Here is a 15,019-nt window from a genome sequence, read left to right as displayed (position 1 = left end):
ATGTGGTAAATGTCCCGTTTATTGGCCTGAGGGTAAACTGGCTGCTATCAAGAGACAGTGTAAGGTGGGTGGGTGGAGAGGCAGCACAGCAGGTAGTGAGCTCCCTACTGTTCAGCTACGTGACCTCTGGAAACCATCCAGCCCTGCCTCTGCAAGACACAACATGGTCTCACCTTTCACGTCACACATTCTCAAAAAAAATTCCACAAGCACCATGCACCAGCCAATTAAAAAGTTATGCATAATTTACCATGTCATTTGGCAAATCAATCAGATTGGTTCGCAGTTAATTCTTGAGAGGTTCCCTTCTGCTTGCAAGGACAAGGGAGGAAAACTATGTAACCCGATTCTATCCTTCATCACTAACCATAAAATCTAACCTTCAAAATAAAAATAAAAAAAAAAACCTACATATGGCTGAATTCAACCACTTCTGTTGAGATGATTAATGTAACCCCTCAAGAAATTTGATGGCAATGTTTAAATACAGGACCATTGATGACAAAGCTGAAAAATCTTACATCTCTATTTTGCAAGGCCAGCACAAAAGAGGCATCGTGCCTGTGAAAATGAAAGTAACCTCAATGGGAGAGCCATCCCTAACTATTAAAATTGTGGCCTCAGGGTGAAAGCACATTACAGAGACGGCTAGAGATTCTTATTCTATTCCACTCTATTCTTAGCAAGCTGAAGGCAGGTAAAACACATCTCCTTCATCCCTGGTATATAATGACTCCCCTGTTCCTCCAATTAAAAGATAGCAATGAAATACAGCAGACGTGGAGCTGCGATAGCATAACTACCCACTACAGTCAGCACAGGTGCAAGAAAAGCTTGTCTGTTTAAGCCTGGAGGGGCACAGCAGACAGAGGAAGGACTGACATGTACAGGGACATTAGCGGACATCTCTCATGATCCAAATCCTTCTTTTGCTCAACAGCTACAGTTTAATTGTCACTAACTCTGCCAATCATTCAGTAGATAGCAGTAGCTATCTCAGCAGTGAGATAAATTTGTGGGACAAAAGCACCTGTGGCTATGAACTATTTATTTTTCTTGTGCGCACGCCCGCACACGCACGCACAGTCCTTTGTGCCATTCTGTCACTGACATAATGCATTCCCTAGCCCCTTACCCTAACATTGACCATCATAATTGAATGCCTAGCCCTAACCCAAACTGAATTCTAACCTGATCCCTATAACCAGGTATTAACCCTTAAACAGCCATCTAAGCACAAGTATAGTGGGCTCCCGGTTTTCATACCCTATAAATATAATACAGCCAACCACCCATCTTTTTAATGTCTGCTAGGACACAGCAAATCATATCAGCTGATATAGCAGCAGTTTCACTCAAAAAGTGTATTTGAGCAAGTCCAGCTTGTAGGCTGTTTGAATCGAATGCCTGAGGCCACCTACTGCTTAATGATCAGCTAATCTTACAGGAAATCAGTTAGCAGCTGTTTGGCCCCTAAAACAAGTTCCCAATTCAATCAGATACTTGTTCCACTGTATTATGCTGTATCCATGTTGTCATTGGTCAGTGAGTAGGGGAGTAATTTAATTGAATAACCCATAATGTATTTCATCCATGAATGAGACCCATCAAGGTCCACAGAAATTGGCAGCATTCCTTTATCTCACCTCAAGCAATCTCTAGAACACTGATATGTGGTACCAGATACTGTGATTCAAAAGTAACAGTGGTCCATGATTATTATCATTTCTGCTCCTCAAATACATTTTCAATACAATTAAATGCAGCAGCAATCATTTGAAGTTCATGCTTTTCATCTTTAAAAATTATGTGTGTGAAATTGAAAAAAAATGCTGTAGACCTGTGCAGACTCAGAGACTTGCCATTTGTTGTTTCTCCAATGGCCATAAATAAGAGCCTTTCAGTAGTGATACTGTCTGTTTTTAAGATTGCTATTGCTGTCACCTTTTGTATCTTTACCAATTAACTGTGCATGGAATAGTAATGAGGAAGGAAGCAGAGTTTTGTAGGAGGGATAATGAGCATGTGCTTTTTTTTCCCCCATTACTGTTACAGTATATTGAGAAAGGCACCCAGCCAGACAGTAATTGAGCTGGCCATTTGGCCAGTTTTTTTCACTCAGCCAGCAGACACACTCCCTTGACTGCCTCCTGCCAAAGAATAAAGAAAGATGCCATTAGTATATCCTTACTAAAATATATCCTTGTTTTAAGTACAGAAATAGAGGCACTTTCATCTAATCAAGGTCAAAAAATGAGAGAAAATATGGAAAGAGCATGGCTTTAACAATTAATGCCAAAAACAAGGTTAACGTTTAATCCCCTCATTTTTATATACATGCAACCACCTTGTATATAAAAAATGAAAGCACTCAGAATTTGCAAGGTGTTTTTGACAAACATCCACCAGCTAGTATACTATGAAAGTTTTTCTCCTACTCTCAACAACAATAAGAAGTTACCTAATTTCAGGAACCAACCAACCCCACGTTTCACAAGATACATGATTCAGCAAACTTCCAAAAGGGCTATTTTGAATGAAAAATTATGAATTTTTCAATTTGCTTTTCCTTTTCATTTTTGAAATCTCCAAGTAAGGAGGAACAGTAATTTCTTTAAACTCCTTAACTGAAACTGACAAACCCAGAACAATACAATACAATAATAATGTTTGTGAGTGTGAATTTATGCACTGCAGTATATTTATTGTCACACACACAGCAATCTGATTTCAGTCCTTACATTGCCATGTCTCACGCTAAAATTCCGTGTACACACACTATCCCTCAGTGGAGAGGTACGGTCTAAAGGAGTTCTGCAGTTCTTAAGATTGCGTTTCGTTTGTGCCAGATTAAATCCAGACACAGCAAGTCCCCTCTCTCTAAAATACTACTGTACCATTGTGGTGCCCTAAAGCAAAACACTTATTGAATCTGCAGCTACTCCAGTGGAGCTGCTCAGTGGCAAAAAAGTACAAGTGTGTGGTTTTACTGGACAATGTGTCAATGTGTCAGATTAATTTAGTTTAACAGGAGGAAGAAGGGGGCTAAATCACTATGACATGTCCGGGGTTTTAATCCAATCCAAATCTGCCACAACACAGAAGCATAATATGTTGTCCAATCTCTAACATCTCCTCCATGTCCATGTGCTGTACACACTAAAGTCTGCTGTATATCATACTGCATACAAAATGAAAATTACCTTACAGGCAAAGTGGCAATGGTGCAGCCAAAAGGGAATGGGCCTCTGTCTACACACTGTGCCCAAGCCCATGCTGCCCTTTTTAAATGTGGCCTCCAAAAAAGGAATGAATCATAGAATGGATGATGGCTCCTAAAATATCATTATTATTATTAAAAGTTATTTTTGTTTTTACAGTTTGATTTGAAATCAAATAAGCCAAGAAAGTTTTAGCATATAACATCTAGTGTTGGAGACAGCAGGTGGTGTTCTTGATTGAGCAGTTTTCATTAGCAAATTTGTATATTTTTCACTGCGAAATAAACAGCTTTCTACATGTAGCCAAGTTAGACCCTGTTGGCTCTACATGATACAAGTAGGCTATGCCATATGGTCATAAGGTGGTAGGTTAAGTGTGATAACATTCCAGATAATTTTTGCAGTGGTTTCAGTGCCAGTTTAAGTTTCAGTCATGATGAATCCCATTATTGTCAGTGAAGTTTTGTTTCCAAAAATAACCAAACAAATAAGCTAACCAAATTACTTTGTCAAGTACAGTAGAGATTGAAAAAACTATTCTGGAACAATTGTACACACAAGCTAATGTGGGGATAACATATGCTCTTAAATGATTAAGATGCCACACATAGATTTAGGGATAATTCCCAAATATGACTTGTGAATTGACATTGCTTTTCAGCACCAATCAATCAGACATCAACCACTAAAGACCGCTTTGTTGTACAACAAGAACATGCATAATACGGCCCAAATCCGACTGCCTGTTGCTATTATAGCACAGTTTGAATTGCACTTTACCAAGTTGAATTCTCAAGAAGACAGACCATTTAATTTGCAAAATAAAATGACGAAAAAGCCCGCAAAAAACAGCTATGGAATTGCTGCTATATTTATTCAATCGCCCAAGCCTACTCTATACCTCATTACTCATCTGTTATACAATATTTCATACTACAAACAAGAAAAAAAGATTGTGTAACAGAAGTACAAATTGGGTGTGAAACTTCCAAATGCTGCTTACTTGAAAATGTCAGATTTCAGCAAGAAAAAACATTTCTATGGTTAAACGAAACTTTTGGTTATGCTGGAGGAGAGAGCCTTTGGCTGGAAAAAAAAAAACTTTCACCATGGTAGCTTGATGTTCAACTACTAGCACTTTCTGGTGGGAAATGATCTAACTTACAGGTAATAGCAAAATGGCTCTATACCGGGTGTAATAAACACTTTAAACAAAATGATGAATGAGAAATGCATCAAATTGCTGTATAATATACTGTCGAGTCTAGTCTAGTGCAGTTAAAATAGAAAAAAGTTGTCTGTCCTCACTAGCAATCTATTTCTCAGCAGCATATTAGTAACAAGACAAATGGAAAATTGGCAATGGGATGTTAATGTCAGGCCTACCTGATTTTCTTTCCCATCAGAGCCACAATCCATCACATCGCCAGCCTTGCTAATGATCTCTGACAGATTGACAAGGCTTCTCTTCAGAGAATTCTCATAAAACAGGCACATGTATCGATCAGCGGAGCTCCAAATAGCATCCAGCTGATGCATATTTTATTAGCTTGCACAAAACAAAACAGATGCAGAACAATCTCATTTCCGAGTACTTACACACACTGAAACTGAAATGTCTCTCAGGGAGATCTCAGGCCTGGACAAAGAATGCAAAGAAAACATATAAGACATAAATGCTACACAGTTTAAGTTGTTTCCCTTTAAGACTATGCTTTCAAAGAGGCCACTTGATGTTGAACATGAGTTTAACTAGAGACCGCCCTTCACTTTGGGCAGTAAATACATGTAGGGAGTTCAAATCTGTCTGATACGATAAAACACAAACAGCAGCAACCACATCTTCACGAAGTAATGGGGATAATTCTATCTATAGCAGTAAATATGTAGGATTTCCCTTCATACCTCACTACCTCAGCAAAGTCACTTCAAGGTGATACCTGGGAGAACAGGATTCTCAGACCTATTGACTTTGTTCATTATTAATTCAGTTTCAAGCTTACAGCAGTGACAGCATCATTTAAGAAGCAGAGATGAGAAATTGGAACAGTTGGAGGTGTAATACTGTGGCTTTTCTCTCTGCCCTGCCTGTCAATACCCACACCAAAAGAAATTGCAGGTTGCAGCCCACATGTCGGGTCAAGACAGAGTTCCACTGAAATCTGAATCTTTTTTCTATGTCCATGACAATAAACTGCAAAAGTAGTTTTTGGAAGTTAAAAGGTGTCATCTTAATGTAATGCTGAAAGTCATCTCATTATTTACCATTTCTCATAAATCAAAAAAAGATTCTGGGAAGCAAACAATGCAATATCACTTAAAAAGATGAAGACAAAGAAAGGCATTATCATCATATAATCAATTATATATTTTCTCTTTTTGAGAGTGTGTGTGTGTGTGTGTGTGTGTGTGTGTGTGTGTGTGTGTTGGGTGGGGGGTTGTCAGAGTGTTATTAAAGCAACAGCTGCCACCAATGTTCCATGCAAAAAAAGCTTTGAGTTTTGGAATTGAAATCTTCCACTGGCAGCATTGATTTCACAATTTATCAGAGAAAACATATCATCAGGAATTGCAAGGCAGCACCTCACTGCAACCTGTCGCAATGACAGCCACTGAACAGAAAGTAAACAATAATGCAATTTTAGCCGTCCACGATAGGAGAGAGGCAGTGTGTAATGACTGCCTTAGTCCGTCAACAGATCTATAAAATGTTATTACTGCTCAAGATAAAGCTCTATTGATAGAAGGGGACAGCCATGTAGCTGTAAGTACGTGTCAGCTTTGTTCCACACCCCTGTTTTAGTGACAGGCCTAACCTTTCACTGCAACACACCCAACAGCCTAAATCTGCCTACACTTTCCCTGGTTATCCTGTTGCTTTTCTCCTACAAGATACAGTAAATCACAGACAGGCTTCTGCCAAGCTACGGGAGAACAGTACATAAACTGAAACAGTTTGGATTACAAATGTGAGTTACAAGTTTGTATACAACTATAGTGTGGTCAGTAACAAGGAAAGTAAAATAGCTCTCAGAATGATAATTCAATGCTGCCAGTCACCAGTGAGCTGAAGATTACAATCCTTGTGACATTTCTGACAACTCTGAAGTGACACTTGTGTCATTGCATTTTTTATAGATATTGCTCTATGCTCCTGATTATAAAAATATCTCCTCCTTAGATTTAGCTGCTTGACCTACTGCACTAAGCAGCAGCTTGTGTTTGAGTAACATTATGTCTCTGCTAGTAATGTTAGCAAATGTCACCAGCTCTTGTTAGCAAAAAGGTAACAGATTTATGGACTAAATTTGGGCAGCAGCAAAACAGCTGAAACAAACAGGCCAAGCACACTGTTATATATTAAAAACAGCAAAAAAGTTTTGTAAAAAGTCAGCATAAAATTATCAAGGGCTATAGATGTGGATGTAACATTAATGGTACATTCAGTTTGTGGTCTTTTATGTTAAACTTGGTGAGAATGAGTGCAGGGTTTATTAGACAACTTGTAAACATTCCCATTCCCATGCTTATCTCAAGCTAAACCTTGAAAGTCTGTCAATCACAGTCCTTTGCAATAGAGAGCCCAGATAGCTGCAATGATGCAGAGTGAGTAAGGCCAATGGTGAATGATTGTGTTTTACAGAAATGACTATTGTATGTTACAAGGAATTTGACTCCATGCCAGTGTCCACTTGAATAAGGACATCAACCTGAGATTATTAAAGTGAGAGGATAAAAAAATACATACACGCACGCACACATCAGTACACTCCACCCCAATAAAAAATAAGCTCTTGGATTGACAGTGAATCAAAATGAGGTGCTAAAAGTAGCAATAGTAAGTAGCAATGTAACTCAGCACTTTTCAGTATATCTGAATGATGGTGACTGGTAATATGAAAAATGTCAATAACCCACCAGCAACCTCCTATTGAAATTTAGCTTTGATTCAATCAAAGCTAAATTTCATTCTAGCATCACCACCACAGGGTTGCATGACCTCTGTGCTATCTAGAAAATGGTGTGACACGAGCACAATGTAACCCAAGAGAGGTACTCCATCACTACACGTCTGCAGATTAATGGCTGAAAATGTCACAGGGAATAAGGTCACGCGTCAAGAGACCTGGCTATGAAGAGGCATCTGAGCACTTCTCCTCACACAAGTCTCAGTTGCAGTTCCATGGTCCACTGAGAAGCCAAATGTGCTGCTGTCAAGCCCTCTCTTGCTAACACACATATGGACATGTACACACACACTTTACGGCAGCACAGTGTGGCCTCTGTGATGAGGGAGGACAGAGACAGTGTAGACTCTTACATGGAACATTAGACATGATTAGAAGCCATTCACTGAAATGCCTCTGTCACTATGATGGCACAACATTTCAGCCAAGGCACAGAAGGCAGTACATTCTTCACTGCAACACACTGCATAACACAAAATAACAACTTTGCTTATGACACCTCTAGCCAACGTCAAACTTAAAATTCAACCTTATTTTAACACCAGGCCTTGACACATCCAGACAAAAACAAAAGATCCACTTTAGTGAGGGTGCGCATGAAAAAGCTTCATTAGCCAAATTACAGGATTTCAGGGCCCAATTTCATTTATTTTTTATTCAAATATTTGTTTAATAATTAATTGGACTACATTAATAATTATTTAATATTATGTGTAATTATTATTAATATTTTTTTAATTCTATCACATACTGTATATTATCACTGATTGCTACATAGATATTAAAATAATCTGTAAAAAAATTCTAGAAATTACTATAGTTAAGTTTAAATAGTTTGGGTGACCTAAAAGAGTGCTCTGACAATCTAGCATTGCACTTCTGTAACATCCTTATTATTTCAACCTGTCTCTTCTTTATCATATCTTAGCACCTACAGTTCCCACAATGCAACAGGTGTGTTGCACTGTAGTGATTTGGGGTAACTTATTGTGGTAGCTAATTGTAGTGCATTGCGGTAATCTAGTAGTAGATGATTTAGTCCCAGGCCACCAGCCTCAAGATGAGATGAGGCCTGAGGAATGGGACACTGAAGTCTGCTAAGATCATTTCTCACCCCCAGACTTTTTTCACATTCAGTTTTATAGTATTCAGTCCCAACCAATGTTAACTCACGTGATGTCACTGGAGGCAGTTTATCAGTTTTCGTGCAGCCACAAAAGACAACTTTTTTCACATATGCAGAAGCATTCCCAAGATGTAAAGTCAATAGAGATCCCCTTTTTAAGACTTGCCCTGGACTCAAAGTTAAACATTAGCATTCTTTGACTGATTATCTTATTATTCTTTCACTTGTGCGCAAGTTGGGAGTGGATATTATCATCTTATCAAAGACATCACTCTTAATTCTGCCTGTAATTAAACCCATGGAATATCCCCTTACAATTCTGATGTTAAGTGCCAACCATCAAATTCAAAAGCTACATTAGAAATATTTCTAGAGGCTCTCTCTTTCATGTTGCACCATTTCATAGCTATGTTGTCACTTAAGTACCTTGAAGAGGCAAAATGACCAAATAATGAGCAATATGTCGATGCATCTGTCAGGAGGAACCCAATTCAACTCACAAAATGTGATTGGACTACACTTTTTCACCTTATTTTTAAGCTGCCTCACAGTACATTCACAGAGCAATGCAGGAGCACTAGTGTGGTAGGCTGGAAACTTTATACTTAAGTTTTGTCTTTAAAAAAACTGCACCACAAAACTAACTGTGATGGAAGCGAAGACAGTGATGGAAATGAAGGGCAGTTTTATAACTAAGCTATGACCAGGATGCCAACTTCATGTCTGTATGAAAAACAAGAACAAACCTTCAGGTGCAGCCCTACAGAAGTGCGTTTTCAATACAACACAACAGTCTTTGTACAACACACTCACACAATATGATGCTGACTTGTAAACAAGAAAGTAACAAGACTAACCCTAGACAAGAAGAATATCATGTAGTAGATTATATACATCCCTTACTAACAATGCTATATAAAAAGGTAAAAAGTGATGGTTATAATGTTTTGCCTCCAAAGATCCTCCTCATAACACAGAGCATAGCTTTTTGTGCATAAGTGTGTGTCCACAAGGCTTATCACAAAGTTAAAGCAATACAAACTGCCAAGCTATTAAGAAAGTGTGTTTGCAGTGGCGCGAGAGCAGTAATATTCTGTTTTATTTGGCACAAAACATGGCCCAAGATATCAAGGTGAGGTTTGAAAAAGAGGGAAACAATTTCAGTCTAGTGTGAACTCTTTCACACTGATTAATATGCACTTTCCTCTAAGTCAATGTCGAAGACTCCTCACCACCCGCTTCTGCCCTTATGGTATGCCACCTGGGACATCTTACAACAGGGCTCAATGTCAGCTGCTACTGGTTCCCTTCAGATAAGCATAAGATACTGTAATGACTAACAGAGACAAGGATTATTTAGACCTGGGGACTCTTGGGTCAATATCAGCAGTTTTCAGATTTTTCACTACCATGACAAGGATTTCTCCAGCGTTACAGCACATCACTCTTTGTATATACTTTTCCTTTAGAATTAACACATCATGCAATACATATACTACATCCCAGAGCTATTTAATAATGTGATACAATAACATGAACAGACTAGGGCTGACCAAGAGAAAATCTTTCTTTTCCCAAAGAAACATACATAGTCACAGGTATTTGATTTGTACTAATTATGTTGATGTACTATTCCACCAGTATCTATTTGTTGAAACATTGTGAATAGCTGTTGAAGCACAATTCTCTCAGAACAAGGGCAATAGCTTTATCAATAGTTCCAACTTGATTGAATTCCAGACTCAACAACCTGCAACAAATCAGCATAGCGGACACCCACTAAGCAACACCATAATCATGTTTGGCCTGAGAAAATCAAATTCTCAGTCAATTATCTTGGCCTCAATGGAACTGATAATGGTTGCTCTTAAGCAGTAAATTGGCACCGTTTAAATGTAAACACAATGTTTCACACTGAATGTGTTGGCTCAGTGTAACAGGTTTCCATTTTATGGTCCAGAGACATTTTTCATTGGTGGGGGTGGGAGACAGGATGCTTATGTACAGTGGGGATCTTGGGCCACATTAACATTATCACTAAATCCCATCATAGTCTCAGAGCAGTAAGCTCGATGCTGTGGCAAGACCCCAGCTAGGCTCTCCAGCAGCACATTCTGGTGCCAAAAATGATGTGATGAAATGACAAAGGCTGTGTCACAGCACAACTGAGGAAGATATGTTGTCTTCCAGTCAGTCAAAATGACAATGGTATATAGTATGACACCTACACTGTCTTAAAATTCTGTGAATTGCTGTCAGATGTAGCAACAAAAAACATTCCATGTCAGAGTTTTCTGAATGTGAAAAATATGTAGCACTGCAGCACATGAGATAAATGCTAAATTCTAAACAGGTTAGCATTTCACAGTGACAGAGTAGCTGAATGTGAAGGCTGCAGATCTGCTATTCCTAATGCTCTATAAAATTAAGCTTTATGCACGAGATCTTATATCCAAACCAAGTATTGATCAATTATTGACAGCGAATGTTCTTTCATTAACAGTATTACAACAGGTGCAATGTAAGAACCAGGTCTACCAACAATACCTGATTACTTCACATTTCCAATTTAAATATACTGTTTTTCAAAAAAAATATACACATATAAAAATGTCTATTCTTTAAAATATGGGCTCTATAATTATTTGAATTAATGATAAATATATTCACATTAATTATATCTGATTAAAGACCCCACCATAACACTTCTACTACATGGAAAGGCTTTAATACACATACTATATATCTTAAACTTCATATTTCCCTCTTTAACCATATGGTGAAGTCTTGCTTGTGTTTTTACTGTAGTGAACTGGCATAATATAATACACTGTTTAGAAAAAATAACTCTGAAAGTGTTTGATTTTACTTCCCTGAAGCAGCAAACAGCCCAGAGCTAAATACCACCATCTCCTGTTCCAAGCCACTAGAAATAATGAGGCTTATGTGAGCCAGGAAGATGGCCATACGACTCATCTGTCAATATCACAGCCTGAGGATCATTCAGATGTATTTTTCTTGCCATGCTTCTCTGGATATGAAGCTCATTTCTCTCAAATGACCTGCAACTTCAATTAAATGACCTGACAAAGTTCAATGTAGAAATGCCCAAAATATGAAGATAATAAAACATCCAACAATGCATGTGTACACAGGAGCTGTTTGGTATTTCGGTGGCTGGGTCTCTGATCCTCTCCTCAGCATTGTTTTCTTCTTTTCATAAAAATGTAGAACAGAAAGCACAAAACACTATTCCTTATTCAAAGAAAAAGTTCTGACTGTTCATGCCAGCAGCAGAGTTTTGCATGATGTTTGTTGTTATCACTGCTGTACATATTGCACCCATCTATGACCATGTTGAATGTGGAAGTTGCAGTATCCTGCTGCTCTGGGCTGATTGAGATGGCACAAATGTTTCAACACTGTTTCCTCAGAGAAATTTTTCACACTCTAGTTTCCTATTTTACAGTTTGATTCCAGCTGTTCTAATGCCTCTCTCCAAGTCCTCAGAGTCATTTGGTTAGATTAACAGCGGACTGCACATCTTATAGAAATTATGATACCATACAGCTGGTGTAGGACTCTACCAAGCTTATGCACCTATGACACTTCATAAGCACAGTCCAGAACCCATGCAAACATGCAGTTATCACACAAATATACCTGCATAAAACAGAATGTGCAACCTGTCACAGAATAATTCCAAGTGTAGGTTTGGTTTGTTTTTTTTTAACAAATGAATCCACCACTGCTGCCCGACAATCCTTCTCACTTGCATGATCATGACAAAATCCCTCATCTGACAGCTCATGCTCTTACATTAAAAAGAGAATGGATGAACCAAGAACTGCAGCATCCCTTCAGATCATGACATGCAACAGACATTGTGACAAACGAAGTAAAAATTCAATTTTCTCCTCAAACGACTGCTGTCTATGATCAGTACCAGTAAGAGGTGCCAGGTGAAGGTCCTCTGCAAAATACAGCCAGCTATTAAAATGAAATATGAAATGGTGTAGCTCCCCACGGGGCAAGGCGCCTTATACACTCGCTCACGTTCTCCTTTAATTAAAACTGCAGCGTTACAAAGACTGCAGCAGAGTTTCCTTTCTTCAGATAAGTACAGCATTCTGCCCTAGACAAATGGTATTTACACGAAAGACAGCAGTGAGATATACTGCTCTCTGGGCTGCCCCTGGCCAAATGATGACCTTAAACAGAATTTGATTTCAACCTCATCACTGTGTATGTACATGCACATGTACATGTGTACACACACACACACTAAGCTCATATGGAGTACCATGGCACATCAGCTGGTTGCATTTTTGCATTTAACTAAATTTATTTCTTGGCTGTTTTTCAGTCAAAGTAATCCAGCTAGATTAAAAAAAAAAGAAACAAAGAATTATATCTATATATGCATGTATGTATGTGTATGTGTGTGTGTGTGTGTGTGTGTGTGTGTTTTGTCCTTCATACTATGTATACAGTAACTCCAAGTGACAAACCCACAGATAATTATATCCCAACTCAGACTCAAAATTCTGGTGCAGCTGTCAGCTGGTTTTGCCTGGGACGTCTTGAAAGACCGACTGGACACAATCCTTCCAGCACCAAACAACAGACAAAGTTAGGCATTAGCTTAGTCGGCCACAGCTAACGTTCATTAGCAAATAACGTTATTGTTTGCAGAACTGCAGCTGAAAATTAGCTGACTGGCTAACAGTGACACAACTACAGAAATATGTCCTTAATAAAGAAAATAAACACTAACCATATCTTCATCGGAAGGTGACAACGACAGAGTTAAAAGGAAAGTGAATAATGAACTTACGCTTGTCAGGTGGGCAGCAACTCCACTCCAAATAAATGCTAATGCAGCAATGTAATGTTTGTTGGGGGGGGCAACTGTTTGCTAACAACATAATGAAGTAATGGACTTTATATATACAGTCCATGGTAACAACGTAGAGGAGTAAGTTTTATGCGTCCAGGGTCCCGAAAAAAAGAAAAAAAAAACAGTGATGAAAATCTGGGGGGAAGCAGTAACACTGTATCGCATGCTATGGAGATCCCAGTTGCCTTGAAAACTCTGCAGACCCACACTGGTGTTTGCACTTAACTGGCTGATTGGACCTGTGCTCAGGTAGGGCGGAGCTATGGAGGAAATAAATGAACCAATAAAAATGGGAAAAGTGTTTGTTGTCTCACAGTGTGTCCCACAGAACAGCAAGGGAAATGTCAAACAGCCTGAGTCCTGAAAGAAGGTCTCAGTAGTCATATAAGTGAAAACACCTGCCAACATTGCAGTGACAGGGCTGAAACAATAAGTGGATGCATGTTTTATCACTAGTTAGTTTGGTTGTAACATGGAAATTTAAACTCTGCTGAAGCAGCGTCCAATTTACAGACAGGACTGACTCAAATCAGGTTTAAGAGCAGCTTAGTTCATAGTTTATTCATTAAATTTCGGGATGTTTGGGGTGAACATTGTGCACAGTTTCTGGTGGTATTTGTGCTGTTTCTCTTTTCTCAGTAATGACATTTCTCAAGCACAGTCAAAAACAGGCCTTTCAGGAGTTCTGTTATGTTAAAAAGTTCAAAAGTAACACACAGCTTATACATTTTGACTCTCTCTGATTTTCATTCTTTTTTACATATTTTTTAATTCTATATTCTTTCTTAATTTAAATGTACTTTAATCAAATTGATTAAATGATATGCAGAATATAGAATAACAATTATATAGTAACCAGTTTCCCGTTTCTGCCCTTGTTTTCTCTGTTGCCTGTGTGAATTAGTGCAGAATTAGCAGTAAAAATGTAATGCAGCCATGTCTCATTACACAGTGAGAGTCATTATGATGAAAATTACACACATTGCTTTAGGGATTGATTATTGGGGGATATATTTGCTTGAGGACAGCAGTGGATAGCTGCATCCAGGCAAATAACAATTAACTGGCTTTATTGTGCAAAACAACTGAAACTGGTCTGGTGGCTCCAAATTGCAGCTGACATGAAAGGTGTTTGATATGCAATTTATTGTCAGCCTCCTGATAAATGGTACAAACACAGAGCAGAAGATAACATCAAATGAGTTTTTAGCATGTGTTTAAACATGATGATTATTTCAAAATATCTTGCATGAACATTTTATATTAATTTTGTGCGTTACCTACAACACCATGAAACAAAACTAGATTTCAAATAATTTATATATATCCGATTAGTAAATTAGTTGATTTATTGATAGACCTCAAAATATCATGAGTTATATATATTAAAAAAAGATCAAAAGCAGCAAAATTATATGCCACAGAAGATAAATATTAAGACTGGGGAATCTGAATAAATGATAGATGTTGGTTGCTAGTTAATTTTTTGTAGTGTACTATTCTTTTGTAAAAAAAAAAAAAAAAAAACCTTTCTGATAAGGCACTTGTGTTAAATACTTTTAAAAAGATAAGATGCTAAAAAAAATCTGGATGATCATATAAAGTATAAATATAGCAATCTTCTACGGATAACCCCCTGTTAGCTTCTACATTCCAGGGATAAGAGAGAAACTTTGCTCTAAAATACATGTTGCCTCTTTAATGATGACTGCATAATTACTAATAAGACTCTTTTTGTCTTTCTTTTGTCTAGGTCATCTGTAGTTTTCTAGCGCATGTGCGTGAAATCACATCAATATTTAAT

The 15,019-nt window shown here is 38.0% G+C and overlaps 1 protein-coding gene across 1 annotated transcript in view; it reads right to left on the bottom strand.

The window, feature by feature from the left end:
- lrp1bb (low density lipoprotein receptor-related protein 1Bb) overlaps window positions 1–13,435 on the bottom strand; it is a 204,630-nt gene extending 191,195 nt beyond the window's left edge. The window contains exon 1 of the mRNA XM_051070155.1: window positions 13,153–13,435. Within this exon, the coding sequence (XP_050926112.1) occupies window positions 13,153–13,276 (124 nt within the window). The 5' untranslated portion in view covers window positions 13,277–13,435. The remainder of the gene's footprint in view (window positions 1–13,152) is intronic.
- Between the last annotated feature and the right edge of the window lie 1,584 nt (window positions 13,436–15,019).

This window comes from Lates calcarifer, linkage group LG1, assembly GCF_001640805.2.
Source record: "Lates calcarifer isolate ASB-BC8 linkage group LG1, TLL_Latcal_v3, whole genome shotgun sequence".
Taxonomy (NCBI): Eukaryota; Metazoa; Chordata; class Actinopteri; family Centropomidae; genus Lates; species Lates calcarifer.
Note: the sequence above shows the minus strand (reverse complement) of the source record. Positions and strands in the feature narration are given on the sequence as shown.